General features: G+C 39.7%; 3 protein-coding genes across 3 annotated transcripts in view; 1 reads left to right on the top strand and 2 right to left on the bottom strand.

Annotated features, from left to right (window-relative positions):
- Positions 1-26,785, bottom strand: part of med20 (mediator complex subunit 20) — a 217,556-nt gene that overhangs the window by 38,447 nt on the left and 152,324 nt on the right. The window lies entirely within an intron of this gene.
- Positions 64-19,050, top strand: dstyk (dual serine/threonine and tyrosine protein kinase). Its single transcript, XM_051947831.1, has 14 exons — positions 64-1,195; positions 2,454-2,863; positions 7,344-7,844; positions 8,031-8,226; positions 10,832-11,070; positions 12,019-12,102; positions 12,209-12,385; positions 15,010-15,139; positions 15,703-15,859; positions 16,345-16,477; positions 16,589-16,702; positions 17,447-17,561; positions 17,822-17,956; positions 18,406-19,050. Exons 1-14 carry the CDS (start codon positions 1,003-1,005, stop codon positions 18,591-18,593), a joined length of 2,772 nt encoding a protein of 923 aa, XP_051803791.1. The 5' UTR covers positions 64-1,002; the 3' UTR covers positions 18,594-19,050.
- celsr2 (cadherin, EGF LAG seven-pass G-type receptor 2) overlaps positions 24,637-26,785 on the bottom strand; it is an 83,213-nt gene continuing 81,064 nt past the window's right edge. Inside the window, 1 exon segment of the mRNA XM_051947819.1 lies at positions 24,637-26,572. Within this exon segment, the coding sequence (XP_051803779.1) occupies positions 26,545-26,572 (28 nt within the window). The 3' untranslated portion in view covers positions 24,637-26,544.

The raw sequence follows: 26,785 nt of genomic DNA, 5'->3' as shown, positions 1-26,785 counted from the left end.
TTATGCGCCAGAGCGAGAGCTCCTACATTTCCCAGGTTGCAGTGCGGCACCTCGGACCCCGCCCTTTCCTCTCCCTGGCTTTGTCGACTTTCTGTTTTGCTGTGATTTGATTGCCTGGCCTCCGCTGTGTGATTTGGTCCGGGCACACCTCGGCTTGCACCACCGCCGCAGTCTCGCCTCTTCATCTTCCTCAACGGCGAGAGGAGAAGCAGGCTCACACCGTGTTGCCGTCGCTCCCCGGGGTGGAAGATGCCCGCTGGCTTCTCCGGGCTGGAGCCACTTTAGGGAGATCTATCCCCACGGAGCCGTCGGGAAAACACCAGAGTTTTTTTTTTAAGCTGTGCGTATGCTGTTGTTGTCGATGAGAGGCAGCTGTCAGAGTCGGGCCCTCTGTGTTGAACGCGGAGCTACATGGCAGTGGGGCTGAGCTGTGGGGCATTTATATGAAGTGGAGGGTATGTTTGCTGTGCCAGGCAAAGGTGGGGACGGACAGGAGATGCCCTCCGGCTAGCAGCGCCGCTAACGGATCACAGCTACGGCGCAAAAGACGGAGAACTTTGCGCATTGGTAGTTAACACAACACCGTGGTATTGTCATTCTTCGTTGTTGAGACACTCCTCAGTGTGCAGTCAGTCAAAACTTGGTGCTAAGTTAAAGTTTTAGTCGACACAGGCTACTGAAATAGCCGGTTTTTTTTGGCTAGAAAATTCCTCGCGCTTGAAGCACGACGTTAAGCTAGCTAGCTGTTAGTCAACATCAACAATAAATAACACCTTATTCACAAAACACTTGTACTAAAACACTCTTTGCAAGGTTTATTCGGACGGACAACCAGTGAATGAAGGTTTTTGAACTGTTTAACAGCCTAACAAGTTGGTGGCATGACAACTTACTAACTAAAAACAACAAACAGAGTGGAAGTTTGCATCGAGCATCTCAACTCAGAAGATCAGTTTATCACCTGCCTTATCTTATAAATCTAATCAAGGAAAGGAGAAGATAATGGAAGGAAATGTGCAGCAGCAGAAAACGACTCCTTTAGCTCGGGAACTTACCAGGATATTTAGCAGCTACAACAAACACTCCATACAGCTGAAGAAGAACCTGAAAGAGACCCATGTTTTCTTCCGGGAAATAAGGCAAAACTACAGCAATGCTTGTGCATCCACCATGAGCTTGGACTCTCTGGAGGCAGGTAGGTTTGAACACATGGTGCAACAATACCTGGACATCCCTGTAATGCTCTTAGATATCGCTGTGCTTAAACATGTTTAAAATATCTGAGATGATTACCAAAAGAATCGTATTTATAGATATTTCTGTTTCTTGAAGTGGGAGGAAAATGAAAGAACTAACAAGTTGCTGCTGCCAAGTGATTACTCCACCAACACGCAGCCTGAAAAAAAATCCATTAAGTCTACAGAAAACTAAAGAGATTAAACCCCCTCAGAAAAGCATGAGCAGACTAAGTGCACCAAATATGCCGGGATTTCTGCACTCACTAGCTGGTCCAGAGCCTTGGATCTTCTCTTTTGCATGAATTGAGCCTTTTATGTGAGCGTCAGTGGCTTCATATGTCTACTTTTAGACTACGGCCATATTTTGATCCCACTTAGAGATTGGTTCATAAAATGCTTATCACTGCTCCATATGTGCACAGCCCTTTTTGAACATTGTGAGCATCTCTTGACCAGATATTTCTATGAAACATCGATTTAGCACACTGAAGTGATAGTATGCCATGATGTGTCACATCTTAAGGAAGGCCTACTCAAACCTGCATGCAAAGAAACCCAAAATCATTTTCCTCAGTGGTGAATAAACAATGTTAAGCTAAAGATTAGCTGCAATCAACAGAAAAATTGTACCATAGCACGTGTTCACCTGCTAACTCAATTCATCTGACAAATATCTTGGTTACACCTACCTGTCTATACAAAAATGTGTGTTCAGAACTCTTTGATAATGTAAATCTGGTTATATACAGAACTGCAAATTTCTGCCTGGAACTGCAGTTTTTAAATACATCATGTTAGGTCAAGGGGTGAGGTCAGTAGAGAAATGGCACATTTAGAGTTACAATAAGACAATGTTAGTGTAGCAAAGACATGCAGTGGTATTTGGATATGAAGTAGGCCATTGCTGCTCAGTCCTCTCTTTTTTATATAACTCTTTTAGACTGTGACTCAGCATCACCAAGGATTATGTCTGATACCCGCAGTAATAACAGAAAGTTGGTTCTTCCGTTTGTACTCCACATTTTAGGGCTGGATCTTGAAATATTAGCCCAGAGAATATCAGATACTAAATGGCCTTAATGTCTTTAGTGAGGGACAGTAATCTATTGCATATGCTTAGAATGACACTTTGATACAAAGGACAAACACAAGTTCTGTTCTCAGTCCACTTTACAGAATCATGTAATATATGTTTTGTTCTCTCCGTTTGCACAGGCCAGCTTAGCTGCATCTCTTTCCCTAGTCACGAAGAAGAGTTTCTACGCAACACCGTGGGTGCTTCTCCGTATATCCTGGTGCTGGGTCAGGACTGCGCTGCCCGCTACCAGCTGCTCAACTGCCTCCTGGGAGAGAGGCTTTTACCACTGGGCCCTGAGGCTGGAGAGGCTTGTGAAGGAGTCCAGGGCACCGTCTGCAAGAGACGGAAGCTTTGTTTTACCCATGGGAGACAGACGAGGCTCAGCTTGGCACTGCCAGGCCAGTATGAGCTCGTGCACCAATTGGTGGCCAACCGTGGCCGCTGGGATACTGTTCCAAGGGAGGACCTGGAGATCCATGAGGAATGTGAGGACCCAGCACACCGGTTAGCAGAGCTGGAGATCACCCTGCATCATCCACTGCTTCAGGTAGGCTTCAGATACAATTCTGAATCTGCTCTGTCAATACCACATTACTCATATAGTGTAAATGAGGAGATTGACACCCATTCCCTTCATACATTTTGATAAAATTATTTAGAAGGCTTTGTTTATTGTCATGGTTTATTGCGTGGTCCTCCATTTTGTTTGAGCATGTAATTACTTTACAAATATTTATTCAGAAATTTATAGTGTGATGATATGAAATGTGTAGCTACTTAGCAACTATTTTGGTAATGTATTACTCCTTTTGGTGTTTTTCAAACAAAAATAGCGAAGAAATGAAACTGTATTGATTGCAGCTTCTGAAATGAGAGAATTTATTGCTTTCATTAATCATGCCTAATTTTAAATTAAATGTTTTGCAGTTTTGGACAAACAGAACAAGACACAGAAAGATGTTACCTTTGTCTCTCGGAAGGTGTAATAGGCATTTTATCGTAATGTTTTTGCCATTTCATTGAACTAAGCAATGAAATCAGGAAATTAATCAATAGAATAATCAGTACTGAATGAATAAATAATAACTGTCATGGTAATGTTCAGAAAATATATTCTTTTACCTTACAAGAGCCTTTTAAAATTCTGTTGAACAGCTAACGCTGTTTGGGAAAAATCTTATTATTTTGCCAACATTTAAAGTGCAACTCCAGTTTTATGTAGTTTTAACATGTTTCTGTGTAAGACAGCCTGTAATTTTGCAAATGTAAATCATGGTGTACTGGACATCAATATGAAGCAGCAGTCTTTTGTATATATCATTGATTTCAATCATAAGAACCAGCTCTAATTGTCTGTTGATGTTTTGTGAGGTGGCATTTCCTCCTGTAGAAATAATGAAAAGATGGAAATATTTGTTCTTTTCATCCCTGTCTCTCGCTTGAACTCGCTTTTACTCACATGGCTGAGCTCATAAACAGATTACTGAGCAGCAGAGCTGATTATTTCCTGTGTTGTTCAATGTGTTACTTTACCTTATTTGTGGTACTGTTTACATACACTCTTAGATTAGATACACTCTTTTGCAGTGATTTTTCTCCTGTTAAATTTGAAGAACTTCTAAAGGAAGAAATCTTGGACACATTGTTGCGGTCATGCTGGTCTTCAGTTAGTGTGACCTGAAAATCTCTATCTTGTGGGAGTGGAATGACTGAGAGAAAATTGTAGTCACTCCTTGTCATGTGTGACACAAGGAAATTAGTCTGTAATCGCTTAGAGCAAGGCCCCTCAGCGAGCATCACAGAGCCTCAGAAACTAGGCCTAGTTATGCTTCAGCGCAGCCCACCCGCCCAGCCCCCTTATGTAATGCCGCTGGTCTGGTGCGATTCACATGACTGAGTCATGTAAAAAAAAAAAAATCCCAAACCCTTTGCTGTGATAAAATTACCTTGGTTACAGCTGAATTCTGGCACACCGATTGTTCATTTTGCCAAAAAACCCTTAAAAATCCAACATTTCAAAGATTATACATATATACTTCAGTTTGCATCTTTAAAGGATGTATTTGAGACAAAAGAACACCCAACATTGATACGTCTAGGCTTATCAATTTTGTAGAACATCTTCATCTTTGTGAACTTTAGTTGTTGTTTGTTACTTGTTACTAGATTTGTGTTTGAACACTTTTGTCATTGCTGCTTTATGATCCACCAAAAACTCTAAAGTGAAATAGACAAACACCTGAGGGGACAAACAGCACTAGAAACTTGTAGGGTCATATTACACCTCTATTTATTTTCATGTGTGACTGAAAAATGTTGGATCTACACTCCCTTTTTTGGTTTAGAACCTTTGTGACTCTACAGAGGACCATAGAGGTTATTTTTTTTGTAATGACACAAATTTAATCATAGATTAAAGACACAAGGACCAGTGTGATCTTTCATTTCTTGTACATGGAGTCGCTCCTTTAACTGGGCTTAATGAAAATTAAATCTTCTTTCATTAGCCAGGCAATAAACATGGGTTTGTCACAAACTAAAGCAGTGTGCTGCCGTGCTTTATGTATCTGCTGAATGAATAAGAGATTACCCTGTTTAGTTAGGGGTAAATAAAGGCACAGAATCTCTCTGCTCACTGTGGTATTCACACACTCCTGCCATAATCACAGCACCTTGCTTTTGAGGCAGGCAGCTGAGAACCAACTTGCTAATTAGCCTCCTCTTCATCCTAGAGTTTGCTGTAGCCTCCCACTTCAACTTCACCACAGTCTAAACACAAGAACATAAAGGGTGCTAATCTACCACCATGTTTCTAAAATTCTTTTGACCTATATATTCTGTTTTGTTTATTGCCGCAGCTCCTCAAATTCATGAGACAGCCTGCTTCTTAGCAAAGTACCGTGATATTAGCAGTCACCCTTAAACTATAGAACACAATTCTCTTCTCTTACGTCGGCATTTGTGTTCACTGTATTACTTGGTCAGACTAATATTAATGCTTTTTAAAGTCATGAAAAACAGAACAGTAACTCCCAAATATCTCTCAGACATTCTCTTGATGGGTTGTTGTTGAAAACAGGCTGCATTAAGGCAATTCAAACGTTGTATTGATTTTGATTGGTTGTGAACAAATGTTTGCAGGCTATCTTTGTTCCAAAGAGACTGCTCAGACGGGCTCGCCTCTTGTTACTTGGAGACAGGACTGACTGTCTCCTTTGTGTAGCTGTTGGTCATTTGTGCCTCTTTTCTGTAGCTGTCATTTCCCCCATCATGGTGTCCCTCCCAAGCTCTGTAGGAGTCTGTTTTTGGTAAGGTCATTATTTATTAAAGGTTAAGAAAACCTTTCAACTTGTGTCATTTTTCTTCCCTGTCGCAGACGTTCCCAAGACCACCGCAAATATTTATGTGTTATGTGTTCAGAAATAGAGGGAGCATGTGATATGTGTGGATGTGTTTTCCTTCCTTTGCAGTGAAATCCCGTCCACATCTCGTGGCATAAATTTGTTTGAAAAATGTGCTTTATACGACAGGAGAAATAGTTTGCTATAAGGGAATGGTCATATGCATTAAAGTCAGGAGGTTAAAGGATTAGTTCTTTTAAATAACATATAGTACAACAGACATGCAGACAAAACCTTTTTAGATTTTTTACTGTTGATAGAAATAACTAAATTGTTTAAATAGAGTTCTATGTGCTATTCTGAACATTTTACTCTTATTTTTTTTAAACCTCTGGAAACTGATTGCAAAAATAAGGCATGATTTCCCTCTGAACCCCAATCAGTTTCTGGACATTCAACAAATGTTACAGTGCCTCTCAATTTGCAAGATTTAAAAAAAACCAAAAACATAATCTCACAGTCCCCGCGACCCTAGTGAGGATAAAGCGGTGTATAGAGAACGGATGGATGGATAATCTCACAGTGCCCACAGGCGTTACCAATGCAGAGAAAAGTGGGCATTTTACTACTTCGATTTTAAATTTGTGTCCACTTTATTATGTCTGCTTTGTGGAAACACAGCCTGCAGTTCGGCTGAAAAATCTCAGAATGTGTGCCACATGACTGTCACAGCTGAATTTCCAATGGTCTCACAGTTGCACTAATGAGCGCAGGATTTTTTTTGCAAAAATCAGTATTTTGCTAATAGTTAAATCTTTGCAATTTTTACAGTGAGACATGTTAAATGATTTTGATGAGATATCACATATTTCTGCTTAGCCCAGAATGACACACAGTTAAGGACTGCTGAGTCAGACAGGACATTTGAGAGAAAATATTCTTTATTATGTCCATGGAGTCCCCGCTAAACGGCATTCTAAACTTTATAGACTAGAATAACAAGGAAATAACCTTACAAGTCATTGTCTGATGAGGCAAAAGGAAGAACAGAAACAACTGATCTCTGCAGGGACTCAAACGCAAGTGTGTAGTTTCTCTAGCAGACTCGACAACAAATTGCCACACCATTGTTGTCAGCTGTTTGTTGGGTTCTGAGCAGGTAGTGAACAGCAGGTTTATCAGAGCTGTTTTTTTGCTAATAGTAGCTGCCTGCTCTGGCCAAAACGGTTAGAGAGAATTAAAACAGTACATTTGTGAGACATTTTTTGGTCTTTTTTGGTAAATTTTTAGTCACTTTTTACATTAACCAAAATGGTGATCTGAAAGATACTTTAATACTCTATAGAGCTGCACAGTTAAATAATATTGATGTATCCCTATGACGTCTTTGACATGACGTATAGTAATCTGGGGCTTCACTGTAGCTTTAATGTCCATTTACCTGTTGTTTTGGGCCCAGTGACAGAATTTCATCTAATCTTTGTCATACAAACCCAGTGGTATCCTCTCAGTTGTGTCCATACAGTTCAATTTCACTTGCAGTCATGATTTAAATACATTTTTTGTTATATTTTGCTTAACTGGTCATTTTTTAAGAGCCACGTTTCATAATAATTATTTTTATTTGAACACATTCGCTTGAAATGAGTGTAACATTTTTGTGGTTTGTTTGTGGTTTGTCATCAGGAAGCAAAGGTCATGGTGGTGCCTTGCCCAAGTGTCCAGCCCATAGAAGAGGCCCTGGAGGACTGCACTCGCAATGTGATCCCTGTCATACTCTATGCCATCAACCAGGACTCCCTAAGCGCAGAACAGGTGGCTGAGCTCTGGAAAGTTAAAGAGATGCTCTCGTTCCCCATCTGTTTTGTTCGTATCCCTGACACCGTGCCAGCAGCCTCCCCAGAACCTGGGCGCCGTGCAGAGAAGGAGAAGGAGAAGAGCGCCCTCCATAAGCAGCTGGTGTCCCTCGGCTTCTTAAACAGTCCAACAGGAAACTGTTCCTGTGGTGCCCCTACACAGATGCCCACCCCAGGCGCCAAGCCTCAGAGCATGCTGGGCGAAGCTTTTGAAAGACTGCATCGGCTGCTGGTGCCATTTGCTCGCCAAGTGCTTCAAAACCAGCAGGTGGAAGCTGCCAACTTGCTTAACGGGCTTCACTGTCGATGTCTAGATCTTTTCATTAATCAGGTCAGAGGATGATGTTTCCTAGTACTATTCATCTCTGTGTGTCTGTATGTATGGTTTTACTGCTTCATACTCATGGGAATGTTATTGCTGCTACATGAACCGTTTGGTCTTGGTATGTTATGACCCTGTATGCTCCAGAAAAAAACACCAACAGACCTTTGTCCTCCCTGCTCTGCTTTCCTGCAGGCCTTTGACATGCAGAGGGACTTGCAGATAACACCCCGCAGGCTGGAGTACACCCGTGAGAAAGAGGGCGAACTCTTCACCTCTCTTATGGCCATCGCTAATCGCAAGCAGGAAGAGATGAAGGAGATGATTGTGGAAACACTCAGCAGCATGAAAGAGCAGTTGCTGGAGGATGCTGCCAACCTGGAGTTTACAGGTTAGTAAGCAAGCACCCTGGACAGATGCCACGAGGCATGTGCAGGGTTTTCCTTCGCTGGTTTTTCAAGATTTTTATCTCTACCACTTTGTGAGTGGTGGAATGCCCCAAACATCAGCAGAATATCGACAACAGAGAAGATTTGGAAGTCAGAAGAAGCATGTTTGTTATTTTTTTCAAAATAGTGACTTAGATGTCAGCAAATGAAGTCTTGGCAGATTTTACCTAAAAGCCACAAAAACAAAAGAGGGGAAGTGAAACTAATATTTCACATTTGAGAAAGTATCACCACAAAGATCAGTGGAGCACAAAATTAGCATTATGTTTCACATTGCCTGCACTGTGACCTCTCTACACCACACTATTACATTTCATTTGTATTTGCAAGTTATTATTTAAATCGATGTTCTGACATTTTGCTGTGGTTTTCACATGTGTTGTGTGGTCTGTACAGATGTTTTTTATTTCTGTGGCATTGACACCATGCTGTCAAAGCACTTCAACATATGAAAAGAATTTTTGATGTGCTGATCACAGTTAAGAGTAAAACAATGCATGATTTTGCCAATGAGAATAATTCAACTTTTTTTTATACATTTTTCAAAGAAGTGACCTGACAAACTGTTGAATGTATTCATTCATAAAGTCTCAGTGTTTGACCAAAGACAGCTACACGAGGTTTGTCAGTATTCAGTCTAGCAGAAGACTGATTGTACTGCGAAAAGGTTGATTTTCTCTTCAGACAAAAGCTACAGTCACGGTTCAAGGATGTCTTTGCAAAGTTTGGGTTAAATTGAGCCCCTGTTTGATGAGATTATGCCATTTCTTATTAAATCTTTTTTTTTCTAACTCAGACATGCAAAATTATATCCTAAGTATGTTTCAGGAAGGAGGATATTATGTGTATTAAATTGAAAGCATACTCTGCTTTCACAAATTTTATTTTAGATTCTAGGAAGCACAAAATCTGCCCATAGATCCATCGGATTTCACAGCTGACACTCAAGAGCAACCAAATAAATGCTTTATTTATTTTGCTTGCACATCCTCAAGTTATACCAGATAATAACAGAGGCTTTCCTTTTTATTATGTTGCCAGTATGTCTCAGAGAGAAGAAATAAGCAGCTGACCTGACTTCAATGGCCAAGAATTTCTAGTTTGCAGCCTTCATTACTCAAGGCCACTTTCTGTACTGTCTTTCGACTGTTTATATTTGAAGGGACATGGCTGACCCAGCTGTGTTTCGCAAGCTGCCTTTAACATTTGGAACTGTCTGACTCAACAGTTCCATGTAGTCTGGAAAAAAACTTTCACTGGCTGTTGTCTTCTGCTTCCTTTGGGCCAGCTCGTCTGGGCATGTTGAAGAAGTGGGTTTTCTTGGTGTTCTTAATTTGTATAGTAAAATCCAACACAGGCGTTTTAACATCGAGTTCTTGTCCGAGAATCAGCCATAGGCATTTCTTTACCCCTTCCATGTAGGAACAGGCCCTTCGCCTAATGTGCCACAGTGCCACCAAAACAATGAGTTAACTCTCACAACATGAAACTAACAGGAAGGCCTAAAAGCACTATGTGGCTTTTTTATTTTCAGTTTCTTGTTTCTCACCAGAATGTCTGTTTGTGTCTCAAAGGTCTTAAAAAATATTTAATTGTTTATAATCCATGTTTACATCCTAGTAGTGCTGTTTTGCTCCGTCTTTGCTGGTGCATTAGTGTATCTTTCTGGCACTGTGTACATCTGCTTTCTTATGCATATGTATGACGACAAATAAAACTGAGACTCACTTGTAAAATCATTGCTCAATAGATATATATTGTAACTGAAACGTGCATACAGTACCAGTCTGTCAAAGGTGTCTGCTCTGTTTTACTTGATTTCTTCACAACATACCACTCTTTGGTCCAGACATGGTAGCTTCACTTTGATTGCAAGTGTGGATTTTTTGAGACTAGAAATAGATTTTAAATGATTGTTTGATCAGCTGTTCACAAACTCTGAGGTACATCTGTGTAAAACAATATGGAGAGAATATGACTGGGACTGAATCTGATTTATTAAGGAAAATGTGGCAGGCATTATTATGGTCACCTGAGCCATTTAGTTTATTGCAATAAAAGTCAACTGGCCTTCTTTCTTATCAATTGCTGCCACAGTACTTTTAATTATTGAAACTAATGAAATCTGTAGAATTGTTTCTCATTAAAAGTTGCTTTAAAAGTAATCAAATGTGTTTAAATATAATACAATACATTAAGTTTTTAATCTGATTTCACTGATGATAGTTTAATGTTGCTCCCAAATAATAATAGTGGTATATTTGCACTTGCCTGTTGTCTGAAATAGAAAATGTTTCTATTATCTCAGTGTAGTTTGAGACAATGCAACATAACAATAACAAAGATTTAAATGTGTTGTCAGTGCTGGTTATTTAAATCTTCTTTGGCTCAGTGCCTGGGCAGTAAACAGCTCTTCAAACAAGATAAAGTACTGGTGGTATACAACCCTCCAGAGGCACTTTATGGACAGTTTATGGACAAACACATGCCATGTCTCTTAAAAATAAGACAATATTGACTAGATTAACTATTTTCTTTCAACTGCAGACATCATTGTAACAACTAATGGAGAGCCTGTTACATCAAAGGAGATAAAATCCTGCATCCACCAGATACAGGAGCTCATAGTGGTCCGTTTGAATCAAGCTGTGGCCAATAAACTCATCAGCTCTGTGGACTATCTGAGGGAGAGCTTCGTGGGAACCCTGGAGCGATGTCTCAACAGTCTGGAGAAGTCTACCTTGGATTCTTCTGTTCACAACATTACTTCTAATCACCTCAAACAGGTGGGCAGTAGTTTGTGAAAAAGGGGAAACGTATTTAGTACAAGCATGCTTAAATGTCAGAGTTTCAACATATGTAAAAATGTTAGGTGTTATCTATTGGATTTTATTTAAGATGGATTGAGAAACAGTAGGAGCAATGTTCACATATGTAGAGGATTTTTAAGAATTTAAATACAGTTTAGAAACTGATCGGATTGTATACTGAAGTGGTATAGTGATAGTGGCCAATTCCTGATTTCCTTTTCCCCCCATGTACTGACTGACAGGCTTTGAAACACTATATTATAATATATACTTGAGGGTACATGTTGGTGCATGCAGACAATCGTGGATGTTTCTCCAAGGCTTGCTGTGACTTGTGTTTTTTACAGGGTATCGCTACTAGTTACAGATTGAGGCTGTAGTTCTTTGCCAGTGATTATTCATAAGGTGTAGCAGCCACTATGGAAAAGCCTGCTGTCCAAGTTTGTTGCTTTCCACTCCGAGGACAGTCGGTGGACTTAGCACTCGATTTATACAGAATTTGGAATTTTCTGTTTTATTCGGGCAGAAACGATGTAAAGCATGAACAGATTAAAGCCACTACTTAAATTACAACTATTGAACAATTAGAAAGGTGTGAATGAAGAGGGATCTGCATGGAACCTGGTGACCAGGGTGGATGTTGAAATTTGTCTCAAATGAACCTCGCTGGGGACAACGAAAGCATGAATTAGCCTTTCTATAGCCACACTGCTGTTCTCTGCTATTCAGTTATTAGAAGATAAGCAAACAGAAAATGTGAAATTGGATCAGACTAACAACAGTACAGAGTGAGAACAGTAAGAAAATGTTTTATTTACATTTATTTTGGTTGTGTCACAGGCCCCTAGACAGATAGACACTGTTCACTGTTGTTCTCACTGGTGGCTTTTTCTGCATATTTACTTCATATTCTCTGCTCCACAGTTATTAAATGCTGCCTATCATGTGGAAGTCACCTTTCATTCAGGATCCTCTGTCACAAGACTTGTGTGGGAGCAAATCAAACAGGTTAGTCTCTCAAAACGTCCCTCATTGTAGTTTAAAAAAGGAACAGAGATGGATGACCTTTGAAAGGTTATAACATGTCCTTGTCATTTGATCATCTCCCTCATAGATAATCCACAGGTTAACGTTTGTGAATCCTCCTGCCATCACTCCAGAGTGGAAGCGTAAAGTAGCCCAGGATGCCATTGAGAGTCTCAGTGCTGCCAAACTGGCCCGAAGCATCTGCTCCCAGTTCAGAACCCGACTGAACAGCTCCCACGAGGCCTTTGCAGCTTCTCTGCGTCAGGTTAACATCTTCTCTTTTTGACTGCCCTTTCTTTTTTTGCCTCCCCACAATACTGTGTTCTGTCTGTTCCTAACTTCGTTTAAGAACAGACAGCAACAGTCACTGACCATGCACTTTGTGATTCACTCATCTTAAAGTCTTTCAAACCACTTTTGTTTGTGAAGAGACACTCTTACTTTAATGAGAATTGAACTCTAAACTCCAGACACTTATTTGTGCTGATCATTTCTAGCTAACTACACCACCATTAAGTTAATTACCCTAGAAATTGAGAGACTCACTGTATGGGTAGGAAAACACTAGGCTTTTAAAATGGTAACCACAAATAGCAAATACAGCAGTGTGTTGGTGTTTTTTTCAGATGAAGCTGCACCAAATGTGGCAAGAACATTTGATTTGACTTAAATGATTTTTGGACAGAGAGGAGGTGATCTGACCTCCCCCCGGTGACACTTAACATAAAGATTTGATTGATTAGCATTTGCCGCTGTGGTTAGCTTTGGCTGTTTTCTCACACACATAAGCCAAGAAGTGTGTAAGAGCTGGAAGGAGCAAACTCAGGGAATATGCAGTGGTATTGATTTCCTGCTGATTCACTGAATGGTTTGAAAGCCTCTGCAACTACTGCATCAGCGGTGTGTGGGAACGCTGAAGGCTTTTAATCGCACTGCTCGTGGTTTGGCACTTTATTACTCTTTTATTGCTTTGCCTTGTAATCCCAGTATGCAAACAGCAGCAACATTCCTCGCTGGAAGTCCCTAACAAATCAGCATCAGTGAAATTGCTCTGATGATATTTATCACATGACAGACTGTGTGGGCCATATCACTGACAACATTTTTATGCCCACCAGTTCTTTGCTGTTGATGCAATTACAGAAATACAATGAACATTTGTGATTGTTTTAAAAGAGAGTGTTATTCTTGGGGTACGCTATTTTGAAGTTTTTTGACTTCTAATCGACATAATTGCCTTAATTTCATTTGCTGCAAAGAAGTCAACCAAAGAAAATAGCTTCATACATCTGACACATTCCTGTTGTAAAACAAGAAGAGCTTCAAGGAATAACAGATTAAAACTCTGGGTGCAATATGTTGGTATGCGATGTGACATTTAGGAGGGGCTACGAGAGCAAATGTAACGTGTACTTTCATGACAAAGTAGTGAATATAGTCAGAAGAATGTTACCGTGGCCATACAGAAATGTAAAAATATTCTACCTATACAGAGCACTCAGCCCGTTCTGTGAGCCTCCAAGTTGTAACAATGGGATGTTAATAGCCTGACAGTGAGTGGTGAGTTAACTGACGGTGGTTACAAACCAGTTTGCGTCAAATCTCCAGACCCTGTTAGAGAGATACTACATGAAGAGATTCTGCTTTCAGACCATAGATAGATGGATAGAACCTTTATTGAGCCTACAAGGGGGGAATTTTTCGGTGTTACATCAGCACAAACTGTTAAAGGAAAAGGAGCAGATCAATGCACAGCATTCCACATCCATAATTTTAGTTGTGCATTTTCAGATAAACTGCATTAAATTACTGTTGTTTCATTAATACAATACAGTTCAAATCCTTTCATGCATGCCTTTTGACATCCTTTAGGCCTTTTTCCTTTTGCAAATGATTTATTTACACCTACTGCATTAAAATCTACCTTTAGTTGCTGCTTGCAAAACTGCCTTGTGTTGGAAATACAGACAAACTCTGCTACTTTATTAGGCAATTAGCACATTTCAGGTAAATAATATATAATGTTTCAGTTTCTTTATTTTGCTTGTTTGGTATTAGTGAGCTATGAATAATTAACAGACAATATAAGCAACAGAACATGCAGCTGACTTCCATTAACTGGCACCTTCCTGTTAAGAATATTAAATAGATTAATGATCAAGTCTGTGCTGACCAGGACGTCTGCATTAAACGGTCTGAAACGACAACTTTGCCACAGAGGGCACGGCTATTTTAGCAACTGAGAACTTTAGGGCCGTCATTCTGTTTGCACGGTGATGGCGCCTTCTGACATCTTAATGATCCTGTTTTATGAAGTAGATGTAACAGGACAGATGGCTGAATCGAAAAATATTCTGTTGGAGCTTTTTCCAAAGCAAAGAAATGTTTGCCACTATTGTATTTTTTTATGCTTTTTTGCTTGCTGAAGAGGAGGAATTGACTGTCATTGTGGTTTCCGACTGGCTTAAATGTACAGCAAGCTGCTTGTGCTTGTTAGTGGATTTCTTTAAAGCCATGGAGACCCCAAAGCTCAGTAGTCCATGACTAATATTACTGTGGCTCTGTCCGTTTATTGAAAATATACGATAAACTTTCAGAGCCCAAGCTTGTTTTCCTATAAAGAAGAACGTTTTTCAATAAACATTTACATAATTCTATTGGATTATTGAGTTTTGTTGAAACAGTCATCAACGAGGGGCATTTTCAAGAAATGGATGGAACATGAAATCTCCGCCTTCCACAAAATCGGATATTGTTATTAAAACGAGGCATGGAGACTGGACTCGCAAGCAGTTTAACAAAATGAAATGTAATTGTTCACAAATGATCAGTCGTTTAATATTTCCTAATGCTAACCATGAGATGCTGTGCCATGTGTTGTGTTTGCAGCTGGAGGAAGGGCACACAGGCCGTCTGGAGCGCACTGAGGACCTGTGGCTGCGTGTGAGGAAGGATCACGCCCCTCGGCTGGCCCGCCTGTCTTTGGAGAGCCGCTCCCTTAGGGATGTGCTGCTGCACGGTGAGTCACCACCAAACACTCCCATTGTTAACACACAGCCAAAGTTAAGCTCTCGGTGTGCTGCTGGCCTTCTTTAAAGTCTGTAAATCAGATGTTGCCAACAGCTATTTGTGACTCTAACCTCATTAAGTGTCTCCTCTGGACACTAGACACACTAGACTGCTGTCTTTTAAGTCATTGAACAACAAAATTGAATAACATATACTTAGGATTATATCTGCACCTCTGTCTTTACAAAGTCACTGGTAAACATTCACACAGGCAAACTCTGACATATATCCCTCTGCACAGGAAAGGCCAAGCTTCCAAATGGATAACGATATGCTCCATAATGCATTTTTAAAGGCAGAAGAGATGCCTCAAAACTGGGAAATCTGATTTAAAGACACAATGGGCAGCTGCACTGAGGTTTAACTATTCAGACATAGTTCCAGTATTAAAGCTGAACTACACATTGTACAATAGACAAATTTGTAATTACTGTACATAAGCTTTTTATCCCTACAACTTCTGCTAAGAGTTTTTTTTCCCCCACTTTGAGTGACTCCATTGTTTTCTCTTAGGCAAGCCTAAGCTCGGCAAAGAGTTGGGTCGGGGCCAGTATGGAGTTGTGTACTTGTGTGACAACTGGGGCGGACACTACCCGTGTGCTCTGAAGTCTGTGGTACCGCCTGATGATAAACACTGGAACGACCTGGCATTAGAGTTTCACTACACAAGGTGAGTTAACGAGAGTGAGCGTAAGCAACATTACATGCATATATTAAAAATGATGACACCAAACAGACGCAGGTCCAAAATGCAGCATTAATCACAGCTGACAGCGCGTCGTTCTGATGCTCAAGAAGTGTGCCGAATGAGGGGAGAAAGTTCAAATGACTCGAGCTCTGTCAGAAGCAGCTGAAAAGCTCTTCCTGGAAATGACAGTTCATCTGTTTCAGAGACCGAACTCCACCCAGCTTATAAAAGCATCGTTTTGACCGTTGAAGCCTTGAGGCTGTTCTGTTGCACATCAGTATATAGTTGAAAGTGACAGCGTGTTCTTAATGCTCATCTGCTCCACCTGCCATTAATCTGAGGAATGCAGGGCTTTCTAAAACTGTGATGTGAACAGACAAAAATTTATTTCAAGATAATTTAAAGTGAATAATCTTTGGTTATATGACTGAAATCTTTTCTTGCTTTTTCTCTGTGTGGTGCTTCAGGTCTCTGCCCAAACATGAGCGGCTCGTCGACCTGCACGGCTCCGTGATCGATCACACGTATGGAGGCGGCTCCAGCATCGCTGTGCTGCTTATCATGGAGCGACTACACAGAGACCTCTACACAGGCCTGAAGGTGACTTGATGAAGTAGTGAGGAGCAAAGGACTAGTCCTTGTTTTACAGGAACAGCATTGTAATCTTCCATCTTGCTGTGTGTGTTATGTATTCTTGTCCACCTCTTCCAGGCTGGTTTATCGTTGCGAGAGAGACTTCAGATTGCTCTGGATGTGGTGGAAGGGATCCGTTTCCTCCATGGTCAGGGTCTCTTACACAGAGACATAAAGCTAAAAAATGTTCTGGTAAGTTCAGTTATGGAATCGGTGAGTCTGTGTGCGTGTAGCTTATTGGATGGACTACACACTGACCTATCACTAGCTGTCAGTAGTACTTTATAGCAACTATTTAAAAATCAAAAATATCCAATATTATAATATCTATTATTTTTATTGCAGTTGTTTCTCTCTTTGTGGACTGACATCACCTGTCAAATAGACCTCATGTGATCTGTTTATTTTCTGTATGTTACTCGTTTGCTCCAGTTCTTTAAGATTCAGTCAGCTGGGATGATGGAGAACAATCAGCATCTGTCTGAAAACAGTAAAAGCCCTACCTGTATTATAAACAGTACTAGATACAATTTTCTGTTTATGTAGTCATGTAAGTTTAAGAGCATGAGCTTGTAGCTGAGCAATCTTTCAAATGTTTCTTCTATTTCATGCTCCGACTGCATCATTTGACTTCAGATTTCTAAGATGCGAGTAGCAGAAACCTGTGAACTTTGCAAACAATTTCTGTAGCCTGCCAGTCTCGACGGCATGATATAAAATGAGGCACCATTCAGAAACGTACTTCTTTTCTTACCATCAGACCATTTTTTTTCATAATCAGAAATGAAGTTGCTGATATCGTAGTATGTGCTTTATTCGTCCAAACCAGAGCTCTGTCTTTGTTTATTTTGATGTAGCATCGTTCCATTTAAAAACATTATATTAGAATTTTGCTGACCAAACAATCGCTCCACGCTTTTTTTTTTTTCCTTGCAGTTGGATAAACAAAACCGTGCGAAGATCACTGACCTGGGCTTCTGTAAACCAGAGGCCATGATGTCTGGCAGCATTGTTGGAACTCCCATTCACATGGCTCCAGAGCTGTTTACAGGTCCGACTACTGAGCACATTGTTGATACTAAGTCATTGTAGAACTCCTGTAGCCCAACAGCCTCAAAAAGCTGCCTACATTCTTTATTTGATTAGGAGGTCAGGACTGTTGCATGATCTTTACTATGAAAGATGTTTTTATCAGTACAGGATTTTGTAATCACGACTTATTTGTGTCATAAAGTTGATGTCAAATGGAGCAGAAATGTTACATATCAGTCCCTTTAGCTTTTGTCTCTGCTCTGACTCTTCCTTCGACAGGAAAGTATGATAACTCTGTTGATGTCTACGCTTTTGGGATTCTTTTCTGGTATCTGTGCACCGGTTCAGTGAAGCTTCCAGAAGCTTTTGAGAAATGCTCCAGCAAGGACCAGCTCTGGACCAATGTTAAAAAGGGTAAATGGCACTAAAGTCGCTTTCAAACAACATACTTTTAGTTCGATCCAGATAGTTTAAATAGACTGGCTGGATCGATGTGGGGATTCATTTATTTTCTTTGGTGTCATGGATTCAAGATGAGCACAAAGCTTCTTTGAGAATTCATAACTTGATTCAGTCACATTTCGCATATCTGCTGTGGCGGCATACAGTGGTTTCTCTGTTTTGCTTCCACGCTACACATCAGTCAAATTAAACAGCATTATCTTGGAAGTGGATTAAGATGCTACTTCTCAGCTTCAAATGAATTGAACCAAACAAGCAAATCCATCAGAATTAGTTTGAACAAAACAAACCAGATGAGAGGCAGGTCTATCTGTGGAGCTGCTGGTGCTTGCTGCTGGTGTTGGGCCTTTGTATTTGTTTGTCGGCTTCCAGACGCTCACTGGTGTCCGTGTTGTCTCCAGGTGCCAGACCAGAGCGACTGTCCACTTTTGATGAGGAATGCTGGCAGCTGATGGAGATCTGCTGGAACGGGGACCCTTCCAAGAGACCCCTGCTCGGTATTGTGGAGCCCAGCCTGCAAAGTATTATGGACCGGCTCTGCAACTGCGGCTCCGAGCAGAAAAGCAGCAGCCTCGAGGACTCAAACTGAAAACACTCCCGACAAACTAACACACGCACGATATGAATTCTGATCAGAAAAGTATTTTTGTCGTATTTATGAAGAACGGAGCTGAGCGGGGTATTTCTGAAGAACAGGTGACCGATGGAAATGTCCGAGTTGTCCTCCTTGGTCACAGGTGTTGGATTCCCGTTATTTATGAGGAGCCGATACAGACCAGAAATTTGCAAATCTGTGTGTTTTATTGTTTGTGCTTTGTGTATTTGTATACAAACTCTACAACATGCTTTTGTCGTAGCTGCAGTGCTAATTGCTCCTTTGTCATAGAAATGATACTAGATGCAAATTGTTTTAAAACATAGTCCATTCCCAGTATTATGAAAAATATAAATATATAAAAGATTAATTTTAGATTGTATTTAAACTGAACATGTCTGTATCTATACAAGTGCGTCTTTTTTTAATAAAATGATCTGTTACAACAAAATTATTATATACTGAAGATTTTGTCTGAGAGAAAGAGTTCAGAAAACTATAATTCAGAAGCCTGAAGGAATAAATTTTTCTGCCATTTGCTCTTCCAAATTCCTGGAAAAAATTGTGTTGTCTGGAAAGAAAACCGTAATCTTGTGACCAGTCAGTGCAATCTCTGTTCAAAAGTACAGAACTCTGAGAATGACATCATATTTCAACAAGTTTCCATTGGTAACATGACTTTAGGGAACATTTCATTGTTGAATGAAATCTGGTTTACTTTGCCGTTTGAACATAACAGGAGGATTGTGTGTTTCATGTTGGTGTCTGATGCCACGGCAAAGCTGGAGAATATGAAACCTCGTGATTCGAAGTTTTTCTCCTAAATCATCCAAAACTGAATGATAATTCTGCTAAATAACATGCTAATAATATATATTGTTTTTATTTATTTTATTTATCATCATGTATAAATAAATGGCATATTTTTGGGATTCATTTCAATTCAACTTTAACACTTTCCCTTCCAGAAGCAGCAGGAGCTCAGCAGAAGAGGTGAAGGTGTGGACTGGCAGGAAGCAGCATTAGCGCCACCTAGTGAGTGTTTCTTTCCGTGTTCCTCAGAGAGGTACACAGGTTCACATGTGCTGCTTAAACAGAAGTTTGGACTCTCATTGATCACTCATGACCCAAAGCTCTGCTCAGATATAACCAGAGACTGCAAAGCAATTCAAGAGTCTCCCTTTCCAGATGGTGAATTTAAAGACTGCACTGTCAGCTAAAACATTTCCTGATCAGTTTTAAAAATAAACTAAAAATGTCTGTTTTGTTAGTGATGAAAGCACTTCAAACTACAGTAGTAGTCTACGTCTTTGTTGCAGCAGTAGTATCCTTCAGAGGAACTCCCTCACCATCAGATATGACTGAGAAGGCACTTCTACTCTGATCAGCATCTTCCTGATTCTACCAGATTACCATCAAGATATGTTGTTTTTGATTCCAGTTTTAGCTATGTTTTGTCACAGAGACTATTTTTAAAACAAAGAAACATGCAGAAATTGTAAGACTCATCTATTAAAATAAATGTTCATTAAGTTCATAATAGTGACTTAATAAAGTGACAAATCAGTCTTTTAACAGATTCAGAATGATCAGAATGCTTTGATCAATGTGTCACTTCACAACTTGATAAACACTAAAAGGATTAAAAGATCACAAGTGGATGTTTTCTTAAACACAGTAGATGTGTGGATGAGATCAGATTTTCTGCTTATCTCAAACCATTATGTGTGACATCTTTTAATCCTTTTAGTGTTTATCAAGTTGTGAAGTGGCACACTGATCAAATCTTTAACTGCTAACTGGCTGTAGCTTCTTATTTACTGTAAACATATAAAGGAGCTGTTATTCTCCTCTTCAAACATTCAGAGATTTAAGGTGGAATATTCCTTTAAGCCAACCTAAATTTTATGTTTTGATCATCATCAAGTGAGAAACCTTAATCCAGGCTCCTCATAATGACGTTTGAGATTTCTGCTGCTGTTATTTGTTCAGTCCAGACTAAATGACAGAAATCCACAACTGTAATTTTATTTCAGGACTCTGTTATTAAATGTCAGAACAATCCATGTGACTCTAAAAACTCAACAGCTTTACAAACTCTAAGACTAAACTCTCCACAAGGATCCAAAATAAGTTGGACTTCTGCATGAGAGCTTTAATTATTCTTCATCTACTTCCTGAAAAGTTTGGTCAATAAAAAAGACAAAAACTAATATTTTCAGCTGAACTAAAGACAGACTGTGATTTTTCTGCTCACATGTTGTGTTGTTGTAAACTTACTCTTTCAAATAAATACCTGCCTAACCCCCTGGAAACCATCGTTTGTCCTGTTTTTATGTTGCTGCTCGGTGACCCTTGAAATCCATCCAGCCATTCTCTATACACCGCTTTATCCTCACTAGGGTCGCGGGGGTGCTGCCTTCGCCTGAGTCAGCTGGAGCCTATCCCAGCTGACTCTGTCCACTGTGCAGCCCTGACCCTAGACAGCTGGTTGTAATGTTTTTTGAGCAACACACCATACTATGACGTTTTTACAGTGAAGGTTCTACTATGGAACCAGTTTGACATGTTCAGGTGTTCTTTGTGTGAAAACTCAGAGAATTCAGGTATCAGAAGGTGGTTTTCAACTTTCTTTAACTTTCTGCTTCAACTTTAAACAGTGGCGGCTGGTGAAAAATATTCTAGGTGGGGCTGTGCCATATCAAGTCAGTTTCAGTAACCATCCCGATACAACTGAACAGAAACGGCAGGATATCAGTGCTCTGAAATAATAATTATTTAATACCAATATTAATAGCTTGAGGCATGTTTTGCACAAAACATGCGTAACCACCATTTTGGCAATAAATTATATATACAGCTGAGCACATGAAACAGTGCATTAGTGTTGAATTGAGTATATTAAGTATATTATGAAATTAATACTAGAACAGAAAAATACTGTACAGTAATTTATAAAAAAAAAAGCTAAATGTTACTAACTGATCAGAACTGCAACAACTAAGTGATTTTTCAATTAGCAGACAAAGAAAAATACAATCTGCAACAATTTTGATGATTTCAACATTTCAGTGAACAAGCCAGAAAATGAGCAGATTACATGAGCAAACACATACTATTTAGACAAAATATATATAAAAAATACTTAGCCATACATTGCTGGATGATGTGCTAAAGTCAACTTTATACAAAGAAAAATCTGGTCAAGGGAATAAATGTGTGTGTATATACAGACAGACAGTACTCTTCTGTTGAAAAAAAAAAAAGATTACTTTGCATGAATATGAAACAGGCCTGGACAAAAATGATGGTACCCTTAACTTAATATTTTGTTGTACAACCTTTTAAACCAGTCACTGCAGTCAGGTGATTTCTGTAACTCTCAGTGAGACTTCTGCATGTGTCGACTCCTGGTGAGCAAACAGCTCCAACTGTCTCAGGTGTGAAGGCTGTCCTTCTCCAGACTGCATGTTTCAGCTCCTTCCACAGATGTTCAGTAGAATTCAGATCAGGGCTCACTGGAGGCCACTTCAGAACAGTTCAGTGAGTGTGTGTCACTCTTCATCTAGCTGCGTCGCGATGTTAGCCTTGCCTAGCATCGTTAGCTTAACGGTGTTCTCCATATGTGCCCTCCTACTCTCGTGTTTCTTTATTTTCTCGGATAAATGTTTCATATCTCTTACTCCTGAAACAGTCCATGCCGTGTCTGTCGGGAAGCAATACAAAGCATTTGCATGACTAGTTTCAGCTAGCCAAGCCTTCCTCTTGTCACTGTGACTGTGACAGTGTCACAGTTATCCACCGCACTCACGCATGCTCACTTGGCTTGGGGCGAAATCGATGTTGCCCCTCTGGGCATCAGATTCGACGACGCTGATTGGATAAATTTCTGTTGCTATGTCGAATCTCTTGTCGGTAATTGGCTGCTCTGCCGCACCAGAGGGGCGATTTCTTTAGCGCCCCAGCACCTCAGGAGAGATGAGAAGCTCGGACGCTGTTGTATGTATTGAATGATATTTTATTCCAACAGTGGTCAAAAAAATAAAAGAAATCACATTTATTACAGCCCCGGAGGTAGGGAGTGGATAAAACCTGTTGAAAGAGTGCCCACCCTTAAAGAGTGCCCACCCTTATGTGACGCTCCTCGGAAAAACAGCGAATACGTCGTATACAAACAGGGATAATGCGATTGGTCAAAGCTAGTCGGCCTTCTATTGGTTGACAGCGTTGATACACAAAGCAGAGCAGAGAGATCCGTGAGCACAAGTTCCGTGAGAGCAAGAGGAAGAGTTTGAGTTTGAGCACAGGAAATCTGCGCGAGCAGCATCGTAACCGAGTGCGAGGACAAAGTTTGAGCACGTGCAGAGCAAATTTGAGCGCAAGAGCAGAGTTCTGAGAGCAAATATCAAGAAATCTGAGAATGAAATCGATAAATGCTGCCCTCAAATCAATTTAAAATGCTCTTGAATTATGATAGGAAATTTATTCCATACAAAGCTGCTCCTCTTCTCAGGAAACGTCTTCAAAGCTTTTTCAAATCCAAAGGAAACAAAATCAAAAGATCAAACTAACGTCATTGGTTCATACAGCCGCAGTGAACAATGAAGTTGCATTCAGGAGCATCGGAAATCGGAGTGTCAGTAATGTAAATTTTCAACGAAAATTTTTGGGGGTCACACGGGGTAGCCAATCAGATCACAGGAGGGGCCACAGCCCCCCCGTGCCCCCATGGAAGATCCACCACTGCTTCAGATTTACCTTTCTCACAGTGAAAATGACACATTACTACATTTCCGTTTAGTGTCTGTAATTAATTCATATATTATCACTGCAACAAGTATCCAAACATGTCATTGAACTTTCTAACTTTATTTTGATCTTATGTGGCTTGCTAAAATCACCTCTGAGAGCAGCAACACAACGGTACCGTTAAACCTGAAAATTATTTCTTTTACTGACACATCTTACACATTGTATAGACATAAATTGTTCTCCAAAAAATTGCCTTATTTTTTAGAGACATCATTGCTTTGCACTGTTTACATCTACAGTGTGCGGTGTGTGTGAAGCAGCTGAATGCTAGAATGAGCAGTTTTTAACACAACAGATAAACAACAGCTGAGATGTGATTCTTCTCTCAGGACTCTCTGATGAATACAAAACTACAGTCAACACCTAGCTAACTTAGCTTAGCATAAAGTCCGTATAAAGCTGGCAGGACTCCACCCAAAGTAACAAAACTGTCCACTAGCACTACTGAAGTTCACTAATGCTGAACTATTTCTTGACTCTGAACTGAATATATAACCTGGCACATTTGTAATTTTTCTTTTTCTCATTATGATTAAAAAAAAAATTACATAGCATCTTAATTAGTGAGCTTCAGAGTTTATGGTAGATAGATTTGTTCTCTTCAGTCGGGCATGTTTCCCAGTTTGAGTTGGGTATAAACCTCCTCCTACACACTCATTAATACTCCTCTTGTCTTCATTCAAGAGCACCAAAAAAAATTGTTCCTTTGTCTGGGAAAAAAAATCCCAAAACTCAGTAAAATATTCCCAAAATTTATAAAAAAAATTTGCGAAATTTTCAGGAAGAAAATTCCTTAAAAGTCTTCCTTAAAAGTTTATTTTTAAAAAAATCCCCAGATTTGGCAAGAAATAAAATTTAAAAAATTAAAAAAATTAAAATATTTTCAAAAAATGAATAAAAATCTTCAAAAAAATCCTAAAAATATCTAAAGTGAGTCCACATATATCAGTAAAAGTTCTAATATTTTATTTAAAAACATTCCAAAAAAAATCAACCAAAATCCAGCAAAATTCGCTGGATTTTGGTTGACTTTTTTCCAAATATTCTTAAAGAAACATTTTTTTTAGCATTTCTTTTTTTGCACCAAAAATGTTGAAAATGTAGAAGTTTTCATTGTGAAAATATTTTTTCCCACATTTTCAAACTTTAATATGGGTCAATTTTACCCGGAGGACGACACGAGGGTTAAGTGTGTTTCTCAAAATGTCCAGTATCAGCTGCAAGGTGAAAACTCAAGGGAAATTTAATCAAGTGGACATAAACAAGCTGCATTTTTTTGTAATGAAAGTAACGGTTTTATAGCAAATGTCTGATTATTCCATTTGTACAGTTGCATCTGGATGTCAGCAAACAGCTGCGTAGCAAATTACATCATATACAGGAAAAAAACAAAACACAGTGACTTTATTTTGAATTGGCACCGATAGAAAATTTGAGGTAAGATGGAAATGGTAGAAAACAGTTTAATCAGTAAAAACAGGAGCGGCAGACTAAAAGAGACAATCCTCTGTTTGGACACCAGTGTTAGAACTCCATGATTGACTTGGTAGTTGATTCTTATGGCATAAAATATATACATTAAACTCATGTGGTTGGTAAAAATGGCATCCACAAACATGACATCAATCTGACTTAAAAGTAGTAACTTGTAAAAGATATTTCCTCCCAAGAATCTCCTAAAAACAATTTCTGAATGTGTGTAGGAAGTTTACATATTTACTTACATTTAAAGGTATGTTCTTGATTCATTTACAGGCCACTCTGTACAGTAAAAATGGATTACAGCTCAGATAGTATTACAGCACAAATTTGCATGTATTTTAATTATTTTACAAAAGACAAAAGCTCTGTTTGCTAATCTATAAAATACGGCTGTTTAGTCACTGAACTCCAATGAATGCGTTCATCCCTCAGATACGATGATGAAAAAGTGAGAGCGATTGTAACGTCCATAAAAAATGTGCTCTCCGTGATTTACAAAAACAAAAAGTAGATGTATCAAAAGTCCTTTGAGTCCTCTTTAGGTCTGCACATGCAGGTTTGCCCCCTTGAAGGCCGTCAGTCTGATGCAGCTGTGAACAGCTGTTGCCTCTGGAAGCATCCTTCATTGATGAGAAATAGCTTATGTGGAGCATCCATTGACAGGCAGATACAGCGATTCTTTTTCAAGTTCAGTTCATGAATACACAATGAGCCTCTGCGTCTGCACTCACTATGAGTCTGGGACATTTCAGACACGTGATGCGAGTCTGAACTCCTCAAACCTTCGATTGGCACAGACTAACAAAAGCAGGCGAACCAGAAAGACTTCACCAAACAGTTCTGCATGAAAAAATGAATTTCCCTGAATGTTTGCAAGTCTACAGCTAAATGGCCCACCCGAAAAGCATGACCTCTTTATTGTTCCACAGTCTTCAAAACAATATATATATAGGAACAAAAAAAAAAGAAAAGGACTACAAAATAAAAAAAAAACAAGTCGACCACCAACAAATCTGGGTAGTAAATTTAAAAAAAAAAGTGCATTGCTTCAAGTATGTAAACAAAACGATTTCCTTAAAGGGAGAGTGAGACTCGTTCTGTCGGTGTGCGTGAGCTCGTCCAGTGCAGTGACTCCTGAGGTTTGGCACACATGTATGAACTCACACACACAGACACACACGGATACAGTACGACACGCACACACTCCTTCAGAGGATCATGATGATGATGACGATGACGATGAAGGGGGAAATCCTTCTTTTTCCACTTTTTTTTTGTTTTTTGTCGAAGGGGACGTCCGGTGCTCCTTGTTTGCAGTCTCTGTGGAGGAAGGAGGCTCTATGACCTGCAAAGACACACCCCTCCATCAGCGAGGTCACATGGAGGTGTTGCAGTGGCTGCTGGGAAAACAGGGTGGTGTGAGGAGAAGGAGGAGGAGTTCAGGATGGATGGATGGTGGACGGAGCGGCAAGTGTGGGAGACAAACGCAGCACAACACAAGAAAGAAGACAAAAATAGATGAAAAAAAAAATAAGGCATGAGACACTTCCACACAGACGAACACAAACGAGCCGTGAGGGTGACGGATGCTAAAATGATGCACCAATCTGAAGACAGTGATCCTGATTGTTTCTGAATGAGGATCAGAGCTTCATGGGATAAAATTAAAGAATAAAAATCTATGATTTTTGAAAAGAGAAAAAGGGGCAAAGAAGGTTGATTAGTAAACTACAATTTAAAATTCTACTGTTAATCATAGCTGATGTATTTGAAGAGCTTCAAAGCACACTTTGATATGTGTCCTAAGTTCATGTCTGTGTCTTGTGATGTCAAACTGTGATTGCAGTTGAAGAGCCAAAAAATAATATCATTCATGTTTTTCTCCCCAAACA

Source organism: Acanthochromis polyacanthus, chromosome 5, assembly GCF_021347895.1.
Source record: "Acanthochromis polyacanthus isolate Apoly-LR-REF ecotype Palm Island chromosome 5, KAUST_Apoly_ChrSc, whole genome shotgun sequence".
NCBI classification, from domain to species: domain Eukaryota; kingdom Metazoa; phylum Chordata; class Actinopteri; family Pomacentridae; genus Acanthochromis; species Acanthochromis polyacanthus.
The sequence above is the reverse complement of the archived record's forward strand: the minus strand, read 5'-3'. Positions and strand labels throughout refer to the sequence as shown.

Coding starts and splice junctions, on each gene's coding strand:
- dstyk (XM_051947831.1), top strand. CDS start 1,003: ATGGAAGGAAATGTGCAGCAGCAGAAAACGACTCCTTTAGCTCGGGAA. Junction 2,864..7,343: donor TGCATCATCCACTGCTTCAG/GTAGGCTTCAGA, acceptor GTTTGTCATCAG/GAAGCAAAGGTCATGGTGGT. Junction 16,478..16,588: donor ACCTCTACACAGGCCTGAAG/GTGACTTGATGA, acceptor CACCTCTTCCAG/GCTGGTTTATCGTTGCGAGA.